The 23,681-nt window shown below is 42.0% G+C and overlaps 2 protein-coding genes and 1 long non-coding RNA gene across 7 annotated transcripts; 2 read left to right on the top strand and 1 right to left on the bottom strand.

The window, feature by feature from the left end:
• Positions 1-2,490: 2,490 nt before the first annotated feature.
• Positions 2,491-4,218, bottom strand: LOC103991237 (zinc finger CCCH domain-containing protein 2). Its single transcript, XM_009410612.3, has one exon. The coding sequence runs from the start codon at positions 4,142-4,144 to the stop codon at positions 2,957-2,959; it is 1,188 nt and encodes a 395-aa protein (XP_009408887.1). The 5' UTR covers positions 4,145-4,218; the 3' UTR covers positions 2,491-2,956.
• A 3,397-nt stretch (positions 4,219-7,615) lies between these two features.
• On the top strand, positions 7,616-8,476 carry LOC135642774 (uncharacterized). Its single transcript, XR_010498063.1, has 2 exons — positions 7,616-7,885; positions 7,973-8,476. It is a non-coding gene; the product is annotated as an uncharacterized LOC135642774 (long non-coding RNA).
• Positions 8,477-9,219: 743 nt separating this feature from the next.
• On the top strand, positions 9,220-23,580 carry LOC103991236 (K(+) efflux antiporter 4). 5 transcript variants are annotated; one of them, XR_010498182.1, is made up of 21 exons: positions 9,220-9,627; positions 10,258-10,301; positions 11,904-11,962; positions 12,117-12,195; positions 12,357-12,418; positions 12,504-12,579; positions 12,761-12,835; positions 13,239-13,310; positions 13,416-13,499; positions 15,725-15,793; positions 16,600-16,677; positions 16,842-16,930; positions 17,349-17,445; positions 17,607-17,660; positions 19,769-19,864; positions 20,948-21,154; positions 21,236-21,313; positions 21,845-21,889; positions 22,146-22,232; positions 22,821-23,019; positions 23,101-23,580. XR_010498182.1 is itself a non-coding variant. In XM_018829205.2 (20 exons), the coding sequence occupies exons 1-20, from the start codon at positions 9,378-9,380 to the stop codon at positions 22,932-22,934; spliced, it is 1,797 nt and encodes a 598-aa protein (XP_018684750.2). In that variant the 5' UTR covers positions 9,220-9,377; the 3' UTR covers positions 22,935-23,580. The 5 variants fall into 5 exon arrangements, 4 of the variants coding, with proteins under 4 accessions (XP_018684750.2, XP_065016045.1, XP_009408885.1 ...); XM_018829205.2 differs by having other exon boundaries at positions 20,966-21,154; positions 22,821-23,580; XM_065159973.1 differs by having other exon boundaries at positions 22,821-23,580.
• Positions 23,581-23,681: the final 101 nt, after the last annotated feature.

Raw genomic sequence — 23,681 nt, 5'->3', positions numbered from 1 at the left:
TTCCTCATTGAATCAAATTAAATTGCCTACGAGAAACTCAATTCTTAGTTGAATCAAATTAAATTATGATGATTCTTAAAACCAAAATTATGATGGTGATATTGGCTTCGACGTGATGATGCTTATGTTGTTTTTATGGGTTGTAGGTACTTTTAGAAGCGAGGCAAAATCTATCTTACAAGGGTTAAGCTTAGCTTATGAGAATGGTCTTTGTCGAGTTTTTTACACGGAGACAATCACTTGCTCCATGGCAAATTGTGAATGTTGTTAGGAATGTTTTACTTGTAATGTCTACTATGGATGATTCCAAGTCTTCTTACCTCAATCATATCTCATTTACTAGCTTAAGCTTTCCGACGTAACACCGGTGAGTAGTGATCCCATATCCAAGTCTTTCTCTGAATCATCATCATGCAATAGAAAGATGGACGGAGTCTTTAGATCGAATGACATCCTACTCCCAACTCCCTCTTGGCTTCCACTGTGGCCTCCGACTCCCACCCTCGTGTTCTCCTCGGCTAGAGATAAAAGAGGAGCGATCGAGACGATAACACACACGATAATGCCATTCGAATAATCGAAGAGCGCGATGAAAAGGGAAGCAGATTTAATTCACCTCCGCCTCAGGAGGTAATAAGAGACTCCAAGGAAGACCCACACACGACACACGGATCGTATCTGCTCGTTCGATTCGGCTCGCGCCGGTCGAGCGCCAAGGCTGGACGGCGACGCCCCCTCCACGGCATAAAGCTGGATGTTTTGGGCAACGGACGCGAGCGAAACCAGTGTCGTCGATTTGGCCCAGAACAACTTGCCTTGTCACCACTGCATTTTTCTTGCCGAGGAACAACACAGATAGATGGCTCCAACAGAATCCCCAACTAAACCTCTTGCTTTAGTCATGTATGTATGATGATCATGATGATGATGATGATGATGATTGTTGGTGTAAATAACTTTGTGCCGTGGCCTCGGGGCCGACGCGGCTTGGTTGGGGGTCCGAACGACGGGGATCTTGTGCGGCGTCCCTCGAGGTCTCTCGGCGGCCGATTACGATGGTCCGATCGGGACGTCGTGTCGGCAGGAAAGCTTTGCCGCAGCGCCGGGAAGAGGCGACCCCTGTCTAGCACCTGCACACAGGTCGGGCCAGAAGCTCGGCCCGACCCCTCCGACGATCAAATTAGTGGATGCGGAGAGGATTTTGTACGAAGAAGTTCTCTCTCCTTTTTCATTTAGAACTCTAGGGTATATGGTCAGGCAATGATGGAGTCGTTGTCTGAGAACGGGTGACATCAGCGCATATCGAGTCGGCATTATTACCCCCGTTCCTTGAGCAGAATATCGTTTAGACGTGACTGACGTCGTGGAGCGTCATATCGTCATTATTACCCTCATCAATGATGATGAACAAATTCTATACAGTTAATGCTAAACTACACCGTCAATGATGATGATGAGCTTAATATATATATATATATATATATATATATATATATATATATATATATATATATATATATATAATGTCTTGATCGGTAGTACATAAGAGCCGACTCGGCCGCCTCGGTCAACGACAGTAAAGGCTGCCGGGCAACGAGACTACAAGCTGCGCGTTTTAGGGAAACCCCGGCCACCGTGCACAAGTGGGGAGCAGCCCGTCCTCGCCCGGTGAGCCACACCACGTTCACGAGGCGGATGTACCGAATCCTAGTCATCCGGTGCACCGGGGTTAGGCCGATGTGACGTGGATAGGACCCCACCGCCGTGGTCTCCACTTCACTCATGCACACCGTCCCCTCCGCCCCGCACCACCATAAATGAATGCGGATGATCCAAGCGGCATTCGCTTCTCGAGCTCGGCGAGGCAACTTTCCATGGAGTGTCCGACACGCTTGTCGGGGAGGAGGGACGCGTGGCGACTTGCACCTGTTTTTAGTGCCATTTTATGGAAACTATAAACCAAAAGCAACCATAACCGGACCAGCATTGCCCCACCACTACCCATACCCCTATCCCCATCAATGGGAGAACCCCCCCCTCCCTCCCCACCCCACCCCACCCCGTCCCCATCAAAGCGGATATACATCAACCTCACGAACCCCTACAAGCACATGATAACAGTAATTTTAGGCTGCACACCGAGCTACGAAGAGCCTTAAAAGATGCGAGGAACAACTGCTGCTGCTTCTTCTTCTTCAGCCTAGAAGAAGCCTCCTGCATCTCATTAAAAAGAAGAATAAAAAGAGACCATTGTTACCTAACCACGGATAAGAATATGTAATATTTACGCCAGACAGCATGCGATGGCTTTGCTCGAGACACTCGGTTGTTCAAATGTTCTTCCCAGTAAAGAAAAAGGAGTTGGGCCTCTTCCGGACCGGACACCCTTGCCATTCTTTGGCATGGTAACACCACGTGCCACGGAAAGGATGGCTCGGCGAATCGAAACCACTATGGTATACAACAGGTGACCAGTACTCATCCAGCTGCTTAGCTGAACATAGACATATATTACAATACTGAGATTGGTGGGATACCATGATAATTACATGTTCCACATTGGAATCATAAGCTTGGAAACAGAATATTAAAAAGGAGGTAGATGATTGATATTCGAAATCAGAATTTTCACAGATCCACGGTGGGCTGTATACGGCAGCAGCTTTAGATCACTTCCACCTTCCTCTTCTTCTCTCATCTCTCTCGCTCTTCTCCAGCCAAAATCCCCAAAACAGATCCACACTATCCACACTTAACCCTCGCCATGTTCTATGTACATAAAAGACTGTACATTACCCTTCTTTCTTCCTTCTTCAGGCCGGGCTTTTAACCTTTACTATTTACAGTCTTCCACAAAATTACCTCCCAAACGCCATGCATTTCCTTTCGTAAATCCGTTTTTCTTTTTATTTTCCCTTCATCCATCCATCCATCCATCCAATCAGAAATGCCCACATCACATCACCAACTCCGATACCCACCCGACGTCGGGAGCCGGCGTCGACGCAGCGGCGTTGGCCCTCTCCGTAACACATTCCTTGCTCAGCTTCTCAAAGATCTTCGCCCTCAGAGCTCTCCCTGATTCCACCCTCTCCACTGGCTCTTCGCCCTCGGTGAAACCACTATCCATACCGTCAAACCACCCTACTCCACCACCACTCACCGCCGCGCTTGCGGTGGTAGGAGTCGTTGGCAGACTGCAAAACCCGGCCCTGAACCCGGCCCCGCTGCCTCTCGGGGATCCGAACGCGCCACCACCCACCTGTAAGCCCCAGGAACTAAGATCCGACTTAACCTTGTTGAGCTGCAGCTGACGCAGCGAGGCCACTACTTCGTTCAGTGACGAACGCATCGGCCATGATGCTCGCCGAATAGCCGCGGTGCTCGGCGACATCGGCGGGGAGTCCGACGGCGGCGATATCGGCGGAGATATCAGCGTCGAGGTCGGCGAGGAAGACATGATATGCTTCGAAAGGTAGGACTCCATCGCCTGATGGCGCAACGGCGAGCCATCGTAGGACTCTACCGCGGCCGCTGCTTTTGTTGGCGTCTGCTGCTGCTGCGGGAGGACGCGAAGCTGGTCGGGGGTGTGGGCGAAGAAGCACACGCGACGGCGGCAGGCCGTGCCGTCCTTACAGGGCTGAGTTCGGTAGCGCGCAGGGTGGAGCCAGCACTCGAACACCCCGTGGGCGAACTCACAGGCGTCGCCACGCTTGCAGCCGCCCTTGCGGAAGTCGGGGCACGCCGCACCGGAGTAGTGGTACTTACGGGGGTCCCGGCGACGCGCCTTCTCCCCCGGGTGCGCGAAAGGACACTCGGTCCAGTCGTGGGAGCGGCCGCGCGCGCACCGCCTCACCTTGAACTCGTACATCCGGAACTCGTCCGACGAGTACACGTCCACGGCCGCGTCCGGCTCATCCACCTCCTCCTCCTCCGCACCCGGCTCATCGATGTTGCAAGGCAAATACCTCTGCAGCGCCGCCGCGAGGGCGGACTCCCCGAGGCCGTACTCCGCGCCACCAGCGGCGCCAAGGTGGTATCCGATCCCACCCGTCGGATCCTCGAAGGGCGACGACCATGGTGGAACATGGCCCGTCGGATCACTAGGATGTCCGCCTTCTCCCCCTATCATCATCATCATCATCTTCGTCTCCCTCCCTATCACACACGTACACTCCCTCTCCTCTCTCTTTTGCCTCTCTTCTCGGCGTTGGTGAGGAAGGAGGGAGAGAGGGAGGTGGTGAATATAAACAACAAGTCTAACCCCGGTTGTGTCATCCGATAACCGCGGTTGGGTTGATAACTAACCGCGGTCGGACGGCGACAACACTAACGGCGTTCGAGGACACGAGGCGGTCGATCGACGAAGCTATCCGGCACCGAGGACGTGACGGCGTCAGGCAGGGAAGGGGTCGGTTTTAAGGAGGAGTTGGGACACGTGGTAGAAGGAGAGGGCGGTGTCAGGCATGCGCAGGGCGAGGAAGCGCCCCATCGCCAAGACACACCCGAAATAACATGTTTGCCACGCATGTGGGTCCAAATAAATTTCTTACGTTTGATCGCGCTCGAGCGGCTCGGCCGCCGATCGAGTCACCTCCGACTCGGTTCTTTACGGAGGATTGGATTTAATTTACTTTGATCTACAATAGGGATGGTAGTTCAAGTACCCAAAAGGGCCCCGCGCAGAGTGGAGAAATTAGGAAGGTCCACGTCGCTTGCTTGCTTGCTATTCGTGTAACGCAAGCATAATTAAAGGACGTGGACCAGAGCGCTGCGGACGGTTCGGGTGCCACCCAATGGTGAGCCAAACCCTGTTCCATCCTCGAAACGGAAGTGGACCGGAGAATGGCACCGCGGGCCCACCGGGTCTTCACGCGGGACCTTATCCTGTTGCGGGTAACAAATGTGTTTCTCACTCGGTCGCCAAGACAATGATCCATCGTCGAGCACGCGGTTTGGGATGGAGCGAGGCGGTGGTATTTGTTTGGGGCGGATGGGTTCCTCTCGGTGGTTTCTGAACCCGTGCGAGCCAAGCGGCGATCCGGTCTGCTACAGTTGAGACGTGCAACCTAACGAGATGGTGACGGTCAAACCGAGCTCCACCGTGCCCGCACATGGAGGTGGCCCGCGAACCCCCTCTCCCACTTGGCACAATCGCCCCCTATCGATCATCATGGGAATGCCCACATCGGAACGCCGTGGGCTCCGATCATTGGTGTACATCTCGATAATTATTGGTAAATAAGCTAATTAACAACTTTGTTAAAGCATTCGTATCACATGAAAAGTTCACCGGTGATGGTGTGGGGAGGAGGGAACGTGGTGAGGGGGAAGCAGCCAAGGACGACAAGAACGAGGATGGACCTACCCGGAGCCGAGCCGAGCCGAGCCGAGGGACGAGGATGGAAGCCACGTGATGGGGCTCACGGAGACCACCCCAACCCACATGGGTTGCCATACCGCGCGTCCAAAGGGCGCAGCCCACGTAGCATCGTAGCACGTACCTAACCCGTCGGCACGGCAACACAAACCGGAGGGGGAACAAGAAACAAAAACACAGAATAACAAAAACAAAACGTGTAAAGGAAAACGCTTCGCCTTAAAGCTAGGAGCAGCGGGGAATCAATAGGGGGGCGTACGGCGGCTTTCCACGCGGCGGGGCTGTCACGAGATCAGGACGAAAGCCTCCCTTCGTGCCGTACACGTGGCTATCAGACATCTGTCACGTCAGGCACGGCAGCCTTGAGAGGCGCGCAGGGCCGTGAGATGCCGCCACGCGTCGTCCGATCCGATGTCCTCCACCTCGGGATCCTCGTGGGTGGGTGGATCTTAATCGTGCTCGCCTCTTTCTTCAACCCTATTGATGACGCTACGGCCTTTACCTCCCGTAGACCATAAAAAACACAAATGCACTTACTCACACGGAGGGCCACCGCGGCCCCACTCTACGTCCAATGGAAAGGCAGGTAACTCGGTGGCGGATAAAGGCCTCGTGTAGTTTCGGTGCGCGAGCTTCGGTAGGTACGTAACTCGCGTCGTCCACCTTCGAGAAGACCCGAAGAAGCCATCTTGTTGGGAGACGGTCGAATCAGTATCATTATAGACGCATGGCGTAGCATTCCAGTGGTCATGGATGTAGGATATCATTTCAGGTTCAAGAACAGTAGGTTCTCTGTACATGAGCATTCATGTATTTTTTGATCTTGGATATACTAGCTTATCAGAGCAGCAAGAGAATGGTAATGATCTTTTTAGGCCTATAAACTTGGAAGTAACATGAAATAAGCTCGATGCATTCATTCATATCCAGCAACTCCGATCTCTTTATTGTATGCGAGAGTCAACTACATCGAATCAACTCGAAGCGCACAGAGGTTTATCGATCTCATTAAGTGCCCCACGCTGTTAATATTGCATAGTTGCATGGAACCAATAAACAAATGAGGAGATTAGGTTGTCTGGACTTAATTGTATGTACATGTAGGCCACATAGGTCAACTATATGATGATTCAACAGTATTAGCCTTTTGCTGATTGGAGCTGTCAACTCGAATTCACTAAATACTTGCTACAATTTCTTTTTATTGTGTCCTTTTTTCGGGATGCCATTTGGATCAAGTTATCCAAAATTGTAACCAGTGAAAGGAGATGCAAACATCTGGGCCTGAGAGTTCTGATGTCTACAACATCAGAGTAATATGCGATAGTTAGGTCTTCGCGTCTCGATCCGTAAACTTGAGATTAGAATCATCAACTTGTTTGGGATCCAAACCTGCAATTGTTGTAGGTCCTCCTGCTCCAGGTCTTACTTCCAACTCTTTTTCTTTCAATCACTTGGAGGACAAGATTTCAAGAATCTAAGGCCAGACCGAGAAGAATGTGGGCTGTGTATCGAGATGCCAATTGAGTCCGCAACACCAAAGGATTAGGTCTAGGTATACATCTCTGTGGGTACACGCATGTCCCACACAGCCTGTCGGAGCTAAGCCATGAAAGAGTCATTCGGATAAGAACCAAGGCTACATGTCTTAAACTAATACAAGAATTCCGGGACAAGAAAAGGTGATTCGTACTTAGAGAAACAATAAACATCATGCAAGCTCTGGTAAAGACACTGCAAAAAGAATGTCAAGGCTTGCGTCTTGTTTCTTGAGACTGATACCCGTGTACCAGGTTGATGGAGATCACATGTTTATTACAATACAACCAAGCTATCTTCTCTGATGGCTAGAGAGAGGGAGAGGGAGAGAGAGAGACCGAGTCACCGGTTGTGAGGCGGCGTGAGTGCCGCTAGGTAGGAGAAGGTGGAGATCTTATCCTCTCGGAGACTGGGGAAGCACATGACATGAGACTGACATGTCGGATGTCGGCGTCGACGTGGTTGAAAACCATGCAGCCGAAGAGAGAAGAGGCGAAAAAGAGTTGTCGTGGGTGGAGAATCCAAGAGCAGATGGGGTTGGAACTGCCTGCAAAAATCTAGCCAGAAGAGATCTTTTTGAGTGCACGTGGTGAGACAAGTGGATGGTTGAGGTTATGGAACAGTGGGTTCCTTCTTATCATGAGTTGGTGATTCCGATGAACTCTTCCCTTCGTATAATATTGCCCAGTTCTCGGCCAAGTGGAGTTCCTTTTTCTGGTTCTCTAGGACATCATGTCTGGTCGAGATGGAGTGTTCCATGCTGCTCTATATATTATTCTTGTTCCAGCGTATCCAAGATAAGTATCTTGAAAATGCATATGTGAGCATATTGCTGATGCAAATTGAAATAAGAATTGATTCTTAACCTCATTATGTTAAGCCAGTATAATAACAAGTATATCGACGAAGAAGAAGAAGAAGAGTCCTTTTAGGAACATTCAGATCAGATCCTTTATGTTCATTCAAGTGTGGTAACTTTTTATCATATGAAATTTCATGAACCGAGAGATCCAATTATCTTATGTGGGCTGAAAGGAACTCTTGCTTCTGAAGAATAGATGTTCAGAAGACGGGGAGCTATGCATGAAGTCGAGCTGAACTGTGGTAGTAAGTAGCCAATACCTCCGATCTCTAGAGATGACAACTGAGTTCCAAGGATCAAGGTAAGGCTCAGCTTGCTGATGGAGACCAATCGCCTGATGACATGGGGAGTTCTAAATCTCCGCAAGAAGGATCTGCTCTTATACAGGTAGAGAAGTTGGATTCGAAAGGTTAGCATGGTTTCAAGTCACAGGGACAGTGCCAAGATTCAAAATCCGAGCTCTTGGATGTGTATGCAGCTGCCAACTCTTCGATCGAGGAGGGTTTCAACCACATCCAGAGGCCATGAACATGATATGAAGTGTTCATGGATGTAGCATTCTTGAGTCAACAGCAGTTAGCTGATATACTCCTATCGATTATAATGTTCTTTTTTAGAGTCTGAAGTGTGATTCTTCACTTCATATATTTCTGTAGCTACATCTATAGTAAGAAATAAACAATAAATGCCCCATTCATTTTCTTAGAACATATGAATCGTGAGATAGGTCTGCAGCACCAGAAGAATGAGAGGCTGTTGCTTCTTGGGGGGATGAAACTGGAACAAGTGTGTAATGAACTTCCTGAGGATGGATGTAGAGATATATAGATCAAATAAGTAGACATATGCAACACAATTATGAAACAAAAATATAAAGCTTAAAATATATTAAAAAAAAAATGAAAAACTTTGAAATGGCTGTGCAAGAAAAGTATCATTCTAAATTATAATAATACTATAGAACAGAGATATGGGTCTTTTGAGTTCTCAAAAAGTGATAAAACTTATGGAAATTGCCAAAAGAATGAATATATTGATATTGTTTAATGTTATATACTTTATTTATAATATTTTGTCCATTTTCAGGTATGAAAAGTGGAAAATGAGAAACATTTGGACTGTGAGCGAAGCCCACAGGCACCATATGATCACAATTATTATTTATTTATTTATTAGCCCGGGCGGCCCAATAACCCCTTCATGCTTTGATTCGTGTGCAGAGCTGTGATTGGCACCTTTAAATGTCGTGCTGGGAAGGGTGCCCGGAATAACATGTTTAATAAGAAAATCGAAATAAAAGTTTTCCGATTTTTGAAGTGTCAGCTGAGATCTCTCATCAGACGGTCACAAATCGATCATCACAAGCCAGCCTCGTCAGCTCACCCGACTCCTCATCATCATCTCCGGTTTCCGGTGTTGCAACCAAATCACAGTAACAAGAAATAAACCGATAGGTTTTCCCTTTGATCCGAGCGAAGAGCCAAAAAAGAGTAGGAAGAAGAAAGGAAGACGGGGGAGGTGGGGTGGTTAACCGACCTCGCCGTCTCTCCCTCTCTCGGCATTCCGGTTAAAGCTGATCCGCCACCTCCGAACTCGATGGAGAGCCTGCACCTCCGTCGCCGCCAGCCGCCCCCGCGGCCTCGCGACGCCGCTGGGTCTCTCGTCTTTTCGTTCCTGTTCGTCGCTGTCTTCTTCGGACTCGCCTGCTTGGCTGGGGCCGGGGACTCCGATGCGGCCAACGCGACCGAGGCGCTCAAGGGAGAGGGCAACAAGGAGGGTAGCTTCGCCGACATGATCGACCGCGCGCTCGAGAAGGAGTTCCCTGAGAACGAGCAGAATGGCGGAGGTTCGTGCAGATCTGAGCTCCTCGTCTCTTTTGCTCTTTGTTGGGAGGGTGGGTTTCTTGATGCGTGGAAATGTGATCGGAGAGGAGAATTTGTTAGGGTTCGTGAATTGGTGGTTACCGATCTCGGTTCTTGATTTCGTACTGAATTCTTGAGTAAAGTGGGTGTATTACCACGAAAACATTTCAACCTTCTGCTCTATCAATTAGGGTATCTATTTCTTTGCTCAAATTAAGTTGCAAAACTTGTTGCGTCTTTGGCTTTCTTGGATGCTGAAATTATACAATGGAATTTGGAGTTCTTGTGGAGAAATGGAGACTGGGAATTATATTGCTGATTCTAAGGGCTGCTTAACAAGTTCATATATTAGTTAGTTTGTGAGATCTTGAGTAATTAAGGTAAAATTTGATTGTGGCTCTGGGGAATGTTGGTCACATTTGAGGATCTCGGGCCCCGTTTGTGGTAATTCAGTTAATGTATTGTTCTTTACTCAACGATCTTTCAAGTTTTTAAGGGTTCATAAAGTGAATTTTCTGATCCTTCAAATTTTCACCATTAAATTCTTCTACATGCCTATTCCGTTAGATGTACAACTGGATTTGATCAATTTAATCATTTCACTTGTTCTGCAGAAACTGATCCTGGTGGCTTCAACAACAGTGTTGCCGAGAAACAGGTAATGTTTGTGTAACATTCGATGGTTCTCTTTTCACACATGTAAGCAACAAGGTTTTCGTTTTCCTTCAGTTACAAACAATATGTCTGTTTCTTGATGCCTTTATTGATTGAAATTCCTTCCGGAGATGGCTCAATGAACATCTTTACATGGTCTACTTGTATTGATGGGTAGTTAGTGGTTCATTCTTTGTTGTTGTTGCGGGATGAATTTTTCCATCTTATTTGTTACACTAGGTTGTGGAGACTAGCATTTTATGGTTGGTTGAGAGATGATTCTTTGGAATCCACTAGATTATGTAGTAAGAATCCGATGTTCATGTTGGTAGTTGTGTAGGATAGCATCTTTTAAATTATGCCTACATGATCTAGATCATGGTTAACAGCTTTTAAGGATTTATGCCTGTGGCTATCGCAGTTGGGAAGCCACATTTGGATGGCAACAAATCTGGAGATGCTAAGCTACATTATCACATGCGAATTTATTGTTTTCAGACTTATGTGCATATACAGATGTAATTTTTATGTTGTTAAGTGCATAATCTAAGATGATAAACTGCTGTATATGTTGTATCTATGAGCATATAGATTATACAGTATATAATTTGTTCCATCTTATTTGTTACACTAGGTTGTGGAGACTAGCATTTTATGGTTGGTTGAGAGAGGATTCTTTGGAATCCACTAGATTATGTAGTAAGAATCCGATGTTCATGTTGGTAGTTGTGTAGGATAGCATCTTTTAAATTATGCCTACATGATCTAGATCATGGTTAACAGCTTTTAAGGATTTATGCCTGTGGCTATCGCAGTTGGGAAGCCACATTTGGATGGCAACAAATCTGGAGATGCTAAGCTACATTATCACATGCGAATTTATTGTTTTCAGAGTTATGTGCATATACAGATGTAATTTTTATGTTGTTAAGTGCTTAATCTAAGATGATAAACTGCTGTATATGTTGTATCTATGAGCATGTAGATTATACAGTATATAATTTGTTCTCTGACTGCCTGGTACCAGTCTAGTGCATAAGGTATTTGGAAAATACAAAAGAATTTAAGTTGCCGTCAGTTTTTGATTCAATGTTTTTTCTGTTAAAGTTTAACAAGATGCATGGGAATCATTGATTTAAAAAGAAAATAGAAGAATGATGACAAGAAACCATGTCGACAAGATTATTTAGTCTTTGATTTATACATACTTGAATATTTCTTACTGTCACTGATGCAAACTGTACTATTTAATGGCTCATAGATACTTTCCATCTCTTTCATGGTACTGATTGGTGCTGTTTCTATTCAATTGCTTGCGTCGGTGATTGCAGCACTAACTCTGATGTTGCCACCTATCTAGCTGCAAATTGTTGGAAGCAGGCCTATATTTTTGGTGAATGTTTTTTGTTTAGTTTATAGGTTCACATTATTTCTTATATTACTGCTTGGTGCTGAATTTACTTTAGTATACATGGTGAAGTTCTGATGTCTTGGATTGTTAATTATCATAATTGGGTTGGATATCTTTTCCTTTGAGTAAGCTCTTTGAGAATGCGAAGTGGATCATTACATATCTCGAGTTTTTTCTTCTGCTTTTCTTTACCAGGCAGTTCTGGAGACTGTAGCTAGAGTTACAACAAAGAAGAATGAAACTAAAGAAGAGAAGTATGTGATTTTCTTGTTAAATATTTTTTACTTATACATATATGTTTCTTTTGAAATAGTTTTGTCTTTATTTTCCCATATTTAGTCAGTCAGAAAGATGTTAAGCATGACTTTTTTAGCCGACTCTTTTAATCCATTTTATTCTTCTTTCCAGGTCATTTCAGTTTCAAGATGTTTTTAATCTGGATAATGAGAACCGAGCGGAGGACATTCCCACCTTAATAGATCGCAAGGTGGTACAAGTTTGCAGAAAACCCTCAATCCTACATGTTAGGAATTTCTTTGGATACATATTGATAAAAGAATAATTCTCTATTACCAATGTGCTTATGTTTATTTTGACAGTTACTTTCTCAGTGAAGGTATTCAATGCATGATAAATTTTGTATAACAGGATAACGTTTTCATCATATCCAATCCCAAGTCAAAATATCCTGTGCTACAGTTAGACCTGAGGTGAACATTATGAGACTATGAGGTAATGTTGAAGTTTTAATACCATGACTTGTTTGTGTGACATACTAGAACATTGTTTCTGCAGGTTGATTTCTGATCTTGTGGTCGTCATTGTCTCTGCAACATGTGGTGGAATTGCATTTGCCTGTGCAGGACAGCCAGTGAGTAATAAAAAATCGATGTTCTTATTTCTATAATTTACTCATTGATTTTGATAAACTAATGAGGTTTCGCCCTGTGCCTCATGTTCTTTTATTGTGGGTTGTAGTTGCATTTTTCTCTACCGCATGTCACCGTTGTCCTCTACACAGGAATATATTTGTTGATTTATGAGTATTTCAGGTAATTACTGGTTACTTGCTTGCGGGATCAATAATTGGACCTGGAGGTTTTCGTTTCATCAGTGAAATGGTGCAAGTAAGGTGCCTTTGCTTTGTCGACAGTTACTTTTTCTTTGTGGGAGTAATGTAACTTTGGTTATTCACGTTTATATCTTGTTTCTAAAAATATAATTCTCTTGTTTACCCATTGTCAACATGAGCAACTCTAACTGTTCACTTTTATGTATATATGAAATGCAAAATTTTGACTGTGTTGTTTGGTTACTATGAAAAGCCAACAATTGTTGCTTAAAAGGACCTAAGAAAAGTTTTGACCTGGTTATGTGGAAAAACTTGTTTTAGTCAATAATAGTAGTTATTATACAAAGTTATATTTTTCCTTATACTATTTATTGAATTATCATTAGAATATTCATTAGTATTAACTTTGTTTTATATGCTACTTGCTTACTGCACTACGATGGAACTTTTATTTGTAGGTTGAAACAGTAGCTCAGTTTGGCGTGATTTTCCTTCTTTTCGCCTTGGGTCTGGAATTCTCTATAACTAAGGTAATCTTGTCAAAGATTTTCTGTGTTCTGCTATCTTGCTGTGGAAGATTTGCACAACTCATATGCTACATCTTGATTCTAGTTGCCGTTGCATTGCATTTACAGCTTCGGGTTGTTCGGGCTGTGGCTATTGTTGGAGGCTTTCTTCAAATTGCTCTATTTATGTGTTTGTGTGGGATAATTGCGTCGGTATGTTTCAATCTTCCTTCTAATAGCAGTTGTATTTGGCAATATCCTTTTTAGTATCATACAATGCATTATTAATTTTGCCTATGCTGCACCTTGTGAATTTTTCTGTCTTGCACTTTGGAAATGTATAATGTTCTTGTTCAGTTGGCACAATGCATTGAGATACATATATGCTGTCATTTGATTGGTGTCATTCTTGTGGTTCTTGTTCATGGCAGTGATGTTTTGATGGATACCTTTACAAACTGCAACAACCTATTACAATGCTTCATTTTTTATTACCATTTCAATCAATATGTTGGGCTATGAAAGGCATTTCTTATGTTGCAACTGGCTGACACAGGAGAGATTGTTGGTCCAAATGGCTCCTTCAAATTCTTGATCTAAGCATGGGAATAGTGACTGTTTCAGGATCCTTGATCTGCTTGGTAAAATATTGGCTGCTAGCATCTGTATCTGCTCCTCTTGCCAACCACTAGTAAATTTCATCTTTAGTTTTCACCATATGGTGGTATTTAGGACATTCTTTTACATGCAGTGGTTTAAAAAACGTTAGGCGTCAAACTGTGCCAAGGTCCCAAAACTCTCGAGGCGCTTGCCTAGGCGTCCACCCGAGCGAAACAAGATGCTCCTAAATATTATAATTAAAATAATATATAACTAAATAGAAATATGCTAAACATGTTTATCAAGACCTATGTTAGAATTAAACTGCTCCAAAAGCATCTTGTTAACCAGGAATGTTTTGTTGCTCTAAGACATCATCAAGTAAAAGCTAAGGGAGTTTCATGTATAAATCAAAGTGCATATTGCCCATGGTGTTGTAGATATAATAGGAAGGTAGGGGAATGGATGAAGCAATTTAATTAATAGGAAGGTGGGGGAAGCAGAGGGTGGCGAACGAAGGTAGCAGACGATGTTGTTGACAACAGTGGACGGAGCTTCAGCGTCGGACGAAGCATGCGAAAGCGACAAACGAAGGCAATGGAAGAGGTTGCCATTAGCGGCGGACAGAGCTACTACAGCAGCAGACAGAGCTATAGCGGCAGAAAAGGTTTAGGGTTTAGACGAGCCACAGTGGCGGAGGAGCTGCAGTGACAGATGAGTTGCAACGACAACAGTTGAGCTGTAGCGGCAAACAAGATTGGACGAGGTTGCCGACAACGGCTGGCAGAGCGAATAAAGGCAATAGATGTAGGGTTTCTTTCACCTTTGTTTTCTTTTGCTGGGTCATGCGAGGGAGAGGGTTGGACGGTGTTAGGATAACTATGTTAGTTGGTTCGATTGAACCAATTTGTAAGTCCAATCGAATCAAATTTTGAACTTGACCAAAGTTGGCTTGGGTGCTCGCTCGAGGTGCCTGGCACCTGGCTCAGGCGAGCGCCCGAGTAGCACTTCATTGAAGCGCTGCGCCTGGGGGTTTCGCGAGGTGCTCGGGCCTCGCCTCGCCTCACCCGATCGCCTAGGTAAGTGCCCAAGTGCCTTTTGAAAACGCTGTTTATATGGTTATCTTATCTAAGGAAGGCTGGCTGTGTAGAACTTGTGTTCATCATAGTAACAGTGCTTCCTTTAGACATTTGTAGTGCCTTCTCTTGTTCCCATCTATTCGTAAAAGCTAAATAGCATAATCAGATATTTTGATATCGCCTTGTTATCATATATAAAACTGATTTAAATACAGGATTGGGTTTGTTTAAGGCCATTTTTATGTGGATTATGAAATTCAAGTTATTCAGTAATAAGATTCTGACAACACTTCTGTGTGTGGTGAATTGATTGACAAAAATGTCTATGATTAATCATAAATCATATTCAGCTGCCTATCAAAAAATATTTTGAACTGTTTCCATAAGAGTTTTAAGGCAAATCTTTTGGGTCACCATTTCTTTGAGCATCTTTATTTATGCAGATTAGTGTAAGTATTTTAAAGGACTTTGCATAGTTTGGATCTTTAACTTGAAATGTCTATTGTTTTTTTAATGACTTTCAAAGTGACTTTTTTTTTTTTTGATAAGATTTGAGTATGATTAGTGGCTCATGTTATTGTTTGTTCTTCTCATTGTGGAAAAATTGTTAGTTTCTTGTTTAACTATATTTTTGTTGCTATTTTGCTATTTACCGATTGTTACTGGGATATAATAATACTCTTTTGCACTGAAGTTTGTGTTCATCAAGCTTTATGCATCATCAATTGACACCAAACCATATGCTGCACTGTTATGCAGTTATGTGGAGGCAAAACTTCAGAAGGAATATTTGTTGGTGCCTTCTTGTCTATGTCATCAACTGCTGTGGTGAGTTTACTCCAAGTGCAATAAATGGAGTATATCTTTGCTTGGAAATGCATTTCTCTATGTTAGCTGCATATGTATTTTTGTAATGTAATGCATAAAAAAATGGCATTTGTTTGAGACTGGAGTTCCATATCAATTTCTATAATAGTGAATTATTATAATTTATAAGTTGCTTCAGGGATAGTTAATACATGTATAAAATGAAAATGATGAAGGAGAGATTCCTCTTAAACTATGTACTTTAGCTGTTACTTCAAGTGACTGCAGTTTCTCATTCTTTTCATATCTTAGGCTTTCTTTCCCAAAGATGAAATACAATTTGTCTTATCAGCTAGAAACTTCTATTTTGCAGAGATGAAAGACAATTTGAATATGTATTCTGGTGCCATGTGCCACTGGCTGAAGGTGGTAGAGTAGAAAGATCCTGCTCTCATGCTAACATGACCAATTTATTATTTTCTTTCCTGTTTTATATCTTTAAAGATAAGGTATCAGAAGTGATGCTTTTGACTTTTTTTTCTGTGAGTAGTTATTTTCCGTCTGAAATTTCTTGAAGCAGAAAATATTTGCTCCAAGAAATTTTAGAGGCAGAAAGTACTGGCAGCCTTACTTAGCTTCTGTTCCTCACTTCTTGAGTGGTTGATTGTTTCTTCTCCTTTTTTCCATCACTATTTCCATGACCATTTAGTTTCTAGAAAAACATGGAATAAAATGCTCTTATTTGTTATAAATAGCTTGAAAAACAAAAACAGAATGAACCTGCCAGAAGTGGAACATTTTTCTAATAATGCAACCAATTCATGCAGGTTTTGAAGTTTCTGATGGAAAGAAACAGTGTTAATGCCCTTCATGGTCAAGTTACTGTTGGGACCCTCATACTCCAGGTGCTGTGGATTAAGTTGTGAAACAAAAATTTCTCATAATATTTTTACCAGTGGTGCTCTTTGCATTGACTGGATATCGGTAGAAGCCAGGGAAACTTGCAGCTGCAGATATACTCATCTTTTTAAGATCCTGAATTTATGTTTAAGTTTCAATTTTATGCTAGGATTGTGCTGTTGGCTTGTTGTTTGCACTACTTCCAGTTTTGGGTGGCACATCTGGTATATTTCAGGGGCTTGTATCAGTTACTAAGTCGTAAGTAACACCTCTTTCCACATGTTGTTTTGTTGCTAAATTGCTTTCCTTTCAGTTGCTGCTTTGTTGTTATCTGGAAGCAGTGCACTTTTCTGGATGCTGAATTTACAAGAAAGCAATTGTTTCGTATAGTTGGTGTTACACTTTTCGGTTGTTTTGTGTATTGTAACTTACTAATCACTTGGGGCATATCATTCTGTGATCCACTGTTAAATTGTGTCATATAACACACTGTATGCAGGTTGTAGTAGTTCCTCAATAATTTGAGTTCTTAGTAAATTGTCTAATTATTTTAGTCTTATTGAATAAAATTATGTCAAGATTATGAATTCTTTTTGTTGCTCTGTCATTTTATGCTTCTTATTAAATTGCTCAAATGGAAATGGGAGTTGACTGCGTTCGTTGAAACTGCTACCAGGTTGGTTGTGCTATGCACATTTTTGGCAATACTTTCTATATTATCCCGTACATGTGTGCCTTGGTTTCTCAGGCTGATGATTAGTCTTTCATCTCAGGTATCTTCCAACTAAAATACTATTTATATAAGCCTTTCTCCATTTATCATGCTCAAAATCAGACTATTTATTATAAACTTTTCTCCATTTTTCATGCTCAAAGTCTTCTAATACATGGGGTGTGTGCATAATGTTCACTGACTTGCATGTTCTTTGTGCAGACCAATGAACTCTATCAATTGGCATCGGTGGCATTCTGTTTACTAGTTGCTTGGGTTCGTCTCCAATTACTTTCAGTTGTTTAGCTTTTTCCTTACATTTTCTCTGTATGTTAGTGCTAATTTCTTTGTCTCTGTTGTGGTAAATGATATCTGATAACTGCCTTTTGCATTTAAACTATTTCATGCTTAAATAAGATTTGCTGTAAGATATCAGTCACACCCAGATGAGAACTCGATCAATTAATATCTTGCGGACTATTTTCTTAAGGCAAATATTTTTAGTGGCACATTAATTACAGTTAGCATCAGGGTCAGTGGAGGGTTCAGATCAAGATATGTAATTTCGAATAATACCACTCGGTACCGGCGGTATGTACAGGTCTGTCAGCTTACCGGTACACGGACCGCCCGTTACTGGACGGAACAAAAAAAAAATAAAAAATAAATATATATATATATATATATATATATTTATATATTTATAAATATATATATAAATATTTTTGGCCTTTTTCGACGATGTCACCGAGGCGACGCGACGTCGTCTATATATATATATATATATATATATATAAACAAGGCGACGTCGCATCGCTTTGGTGACGTCGCCCCGCGTGGGAGAAGGAAAAGGCGACGTCGCCCCACGTGGGAGAAGGAAAAGGTGACGTTGCCAAGGCGATGCGACATTGCCTTATATATATATATATATATATATATATACCAAGCGATATACCGAACGGTATACTGCTCGGTATGCAGTTTCGTACCGTAGCGAGCGAACGTTGAAACTCCGGTACGGTACGAAATTGTTATCATCTGGTTCAGACAAAATTTGGTATCATCTGACTACTTAAGTACCTGTTTCTAAATCATTTGCAAGTTAGGTAAGTTAGCATAGTGGAACCTTTCCTTGCACTTTCTCTCTGAAACATGAAAGCATTGGTTTGACATTTCGGGTTCTAGACCCTAGCTTCTGGGGCCAAAAGATGGATCTTTTCTCATCTTTCTTTGAGGCAAAGTTGGAAATGACAACAAGAGTATCAATAAGGACATTGTATTTGGGATTTACTTGGGTAATCTTATGCAAGCTTGTTTTCTAGATTTCCAATATCCTGCACTCAAGTACGACAATCTGATACTAAACTTATGTTTTTTCCTCATTTTCTGATATTGTAAATTCAAGCATGAAAACAAATTAAGTTTGTGCATCTGTGTTGCCTTTGCCTTGTTTACTTCATGGATACTCTCCAATTCTGTCAAAAGCTGTCTTATATTTCGTTCTTGCAATTATGTTTTTTCTTCTATAACTATCATCTCTGTGTTTATTTGCCCCTGCCTTCTACTCTGAGTCTTCTGAAACATGAACTTAAATGTTCATCACGTCCAAGTTCTGTTGCATCCTCTTGAAATTCATTTATACATTATGGAAAATGGAAACTGTGTTCCTTGGTTAAGTGAACATATCCAATTTTTTTTGCATCCTCTTGGAATTCATTTATTCATTATGGAAAGTGGAAACTGTGTTCCTTGGTTAAGTGAACATATCCATTTTTTTTTGTTATTGTTGGGAACAGAATTACGTGTTCACAGTGTAGTTTAAAAAAAATCCAATTGATTGGTGCCTTGAATAGTCATTTAATTTTCTTGAAGTCATCTTAAATCCCTAACAGTTTTTCTATTCACATGTTGGTAGCTATTGTAATTGAGCAGATTATGTGGCTGAACTAGGAACAATCAAAAAAGGAATTGGAGTTTTCTTCAGGTTTAAAAGCCACAACAAATGATCAGTATTTTGGCATGGAACCAATATTTGAGTGTCCTAAAGTTGCCATATCTGTTTTTAGTTGGGTGTAAACTGTAAAATGTAAATATCCTGAAGGTTTCTCTCTGCCTCAGATCTATATCTTTTAGTAGGTTAGTGAATTTTGTGATTAAGGACTTGTTGCTCCATCCCACCAATTCTAGGACTGAGATATCTATGTTAGTTATTTCTAAAGGATCAATGTATTTTTGTGGCAACTCATTAGTTTAACTTCATAGCTCTAGAAGTTTGTGCCTAATGATGTTATGAACTTGTCAGATGCCTTCAATTTTACTACAAACTATTTCAAATGCTGCTGTATGGATGCATTTCTTATTGATTGTTTTGGTAATTATCTCAGTGTAGTGACAAGTTGGGCCTGAGTCTTGAATTGGGTTCATTTGCTGCTGGAGTAATGATATCAACCACAGATCTTTCACAACATACCCTTGAGCAAGTAAGGACATTTTTATTACTGTTGTTGACTTGTTTCACATAAAACAGAAAGTTATGACACTGATTATGCTTCTCTTTCAGCCTTTTGTCATCTGAAGAAGTTGATGGTTTTACTCTTTACTTTTGACTGATTTTTTTAATTCATTTGATTGGATTAAGCTTTTGGTTTTAATTTTGCCACCTGTGCGGCTTCAATGAGTGTGGTAGATACTCTTGTTTCCACGAACCACGTGTCGAAGTGCAAAAGTGTACTACTTCACTGAAAGAAGCCCTTTTCATTTTGCAGGAGCAAAAGTCAACTTCATCATATATTTGGTAAATAGGAACTTACCTAACCCATTTTTAATGAATGGCCCACTTAAACAAGGTTAATTGACTAGAAGATCAGTGGTGTGGGAAGAGTTAGATGAGGAACTAAGATAACTTATTAAAATAATAAAGGAGATTCCGTTGCTTTTAGTTTGACTGGTAATAGATAGAGCCCCAAAACTGGAAATGATCCATGTAGACCTCATAGTTGGGAAATTATGGCATGTTGTTGTCCTAGTACTTGAAATGTTGAAATACCTCTCATCTTCAATGGGTGAATGTACTGAACCTGACAGTTGTTTAACGATGCCAAACACATTAAATATCCCTTGACCCATTTTAATTCAGTTCAGTTGCACTAAACAATCAACACTAACATACATACTGAGGTCATTGGAACTGCAGATCCAAATCAATTAATTCTGTGGAGACAAAGGTGATTTCTAGTTCATGGATTATACTTACAAGTTAAATCTTTTGCTACTTTCCATCACTTTATCTCTGGTCAAAATGCACTTGGTTATGAAAGAAACTAAATGTTGTATTGTGCATGTGCCAGCACACTACTGGTGTTGACTGGTGAAAAGTTCATTAATTATTATTAGAAGATCAAGAAAAAAATCTAATATTTATGCTTCATTTTATGGGAGTTATGAAATTTTATCATCACTTTCCTTTTATGGTAGTTTGAATATAGTAATGTGCTCTTATACTCATCAAGTTTGTTGATTATCATTTTTCTTTTATTTATTCAATGTATATTCTCTTATTTCAGGTTTGTTTCTTTCTGCAGATTGAACCTATCCGCAACTTCTTTGCAGCTCTTTTCCTTGCTAGCATTGGGATGCTAATTCATGTCCACTTCCTTTGGAATCATGTAGATATCTTGTTTGCAGCTGTAATCCTGGTAATCATTGTTAAAACAGTAGTGGTTACCATTGTTGTAAAAGGATTTGGCTACAATAATAAGACATCACTTCTTGTAAGATTCTAACTCCCTCATACTTGTATGTTTAGTTCCTTTTTTCATTTTATAAGCCTTCTCTAATGCCTTCTTATGTAGGTTGGCATGTCTCTGGCTCAGATTGGAGAATTTGCATTCGTTCTTTTAAGTCGTGCTTCAAATCTTCATCTAGTTGAGGTAATATAATTTCTAGTTTCTTTTGTGTTGATTCATAATGATTAAATTACTAAATTCAATTAGATACAGGCTTGAATGTTTTCATTATTGAACTATTCATCCAAACACAATTTTGGTTTCTTTGGTCAACTAAATATGTAATAGCCGACATGATGCTCATTTGATATACATCAAAACTTCATTCTTCATATATGTGTGTGTGTGTGTGTATCTATCTATCTATCTATATATATATATATAGCTTTTGCAGAGGACCACTATGTCTGGTGCAGCTGTAAGGTGTTATTAGTTAAAACATAAATTCAGGAATGCAGGTTGATGAGCAGGTCATAATGCTGCTCCATGTTGACAATAGCTGGTTGAGTTGTTCATGCATATATACACTTTAGGTTCTCATATGGTTGTCTTTTCAATATGCAGATATCAATATTTTAACCATGAATCTTTTTAACTGGTAATTGAGTCCTTGTAATCATGTGACTTCTTTTACCAAGTCATGTGACCATAAGATTGTTTTTTTGCTTTTGACAGGGTAAACTGTATCTCTTACTTTTGGGGACGACTGCACTTAGCTTGGTATGTAGTTCTTAAGAAGTTTATCCTTTGGAATGTGGTAATTAAATAGAACAACTGCCTGTTAGCTACTGCTAATGACATATTACTTGAGTATAGGGCTTCTCCCTTCATATCTTTCACCTGACCTTTAAATTGACAATTATTCTTTGCTTGAGATGGGTGTCCTAAAGCGTCCTTGTTACACATGCCATGCTAAAAATCTCATGTTTTCTTCTTCTTTTATTTTTGGCTTCAAGCAACTTCACATATTTTTCAGGTGACCACTCCATTGTTGTTCAAGCTGATCCCTGCAGTGGTTCATCTTGGAGTTTTGCTGCGGTGGTTCAACTCTGATAGCAGTGAGGTAATGAAGTCATTTCATTGACCGCTGCCATTGTTGGATGTTTTTGGTGTTCCGGTTGATGGTAATAATCCAGTTCCATGTGCAGTTAGGGTATAAAGGTGATTGCCTTCGTTCTGATAGTGCAAATAAGCGCATAGCTTTGATGATTCAGGGTTCTCATGATTTGTGACAAGGAATTCACAAGAATGCATGATGGAGCTAGAATAGCGACTTTGGTCCACTAGCTCATTAATGAATTGAGTCGAGATCCATGTTACCTCAAGATCCATATGAAATTTCAATATCATAAAATGGGATCCCCCCTGAATTGCCTCTCATCTGGACGGCAGAAGGCTCTCATTCGGGTTTGGAGGTTGGCTGGCGCTTGATGGGATGGCATTCATCCTATGCCAGTGCAGATTTTGGTGTAAAGTGCTTTTGAAATGTATGTTTAGTTGGGGTGATATATAGGACGGTTGAGAGAAATGGCATAATACCCAAATGTATTCATTTAGACAAACTGTAGAAGAGAATGTTGATTTGGTGCAGCATATATACTGTTTTGCGGGTTGAATTCTTAAAAGAAAATTTGGTTCGTGTTGTATGCAGACGCATCCAATAGCAAGACAGGAGTTGGAAGTACCTCAACAGGCAAGAGGAACAGAGAAATCAGCCTCGAAATATGTCCAAGTCGTCGACGTAGGGCAGGGGAGGTCAACCTAATTCAATTCTGGTTGGGCTCAAGGAAGATGAAGAGACTGTATCGAGATCATATCCAAGAAGCAGACGTATAGAGATTATTTCCAAGGTCAATTCCCGTCCTCGTTTTGATGATGGTGTTTCAGTCGGTATTCCTGCTCTTCCAAAGCTTTTCGTGCTATCGCCTCAGAGCAGCGGAATCGTAGTTGGCGTTTATGCAGCGGGGAGACCTCATATAACTTTGGCGAGGCGACCTCTTTTTCAGTACACGGGCGGTATGTGCTGTGCAAAGGCAGTCTGCATGGTTTATGCTACTTGATCGTGGATGATGACTTGAGCTGAGGTAGATTAGCTTTGATCTCGCAAAGAAGGTGGTGGAGCGTGACGAGCCCTCGAGATGAGAACCGCAGCTGCGAAAGAGACGCCTCTCCGTATGTTTGAAGCCAACACGTCCGAGAAGATGGCTTTATTCTGATTTGACCTATAAAGAGTTTAGGGAGATCAGCCAATCACCGAGGGCTTCTTCAGAAACCAAGTGTTGTCAGTAGTGGATGCAACCTCTGAGAGAGAGAGAGAGAGAGAGAGAGAGAGAGTTAGCCCATAGAACATGCAACTGTTGTGGGCCATTCAAATGACCTGCTTGCGAATCTACTCCGCTGCCTTTGCCCTATCGTAAGAGACTCATCACTGCTTCATACAGCCATCTGAAGACCTATCCAATATATGACATGAGCCAGTTGGTGTCGTGTTTTCTTCGCCACCATACAAAAC

Source organism: Musa acuminata, chromosome BXJ3-7 (genome assembly GCF_036884655.1).
Source record: "Musa acuminata AAA Group cultivar baxijiao chromosome BXJ3-7, Cavendish_Baxijiao_AAA, whole genome shotgun sequence".
In the NCBI taxonomy this organism is placed as follows: Eukaryota; Viridiplantae; Streptophyta; class Magnoliopsida; order Zingiberales; family Musaceae; genus Musa; species Musa acuminata.
This window is presented reverse-complemented; position numbering and strand designations above follow the sequence as displayed.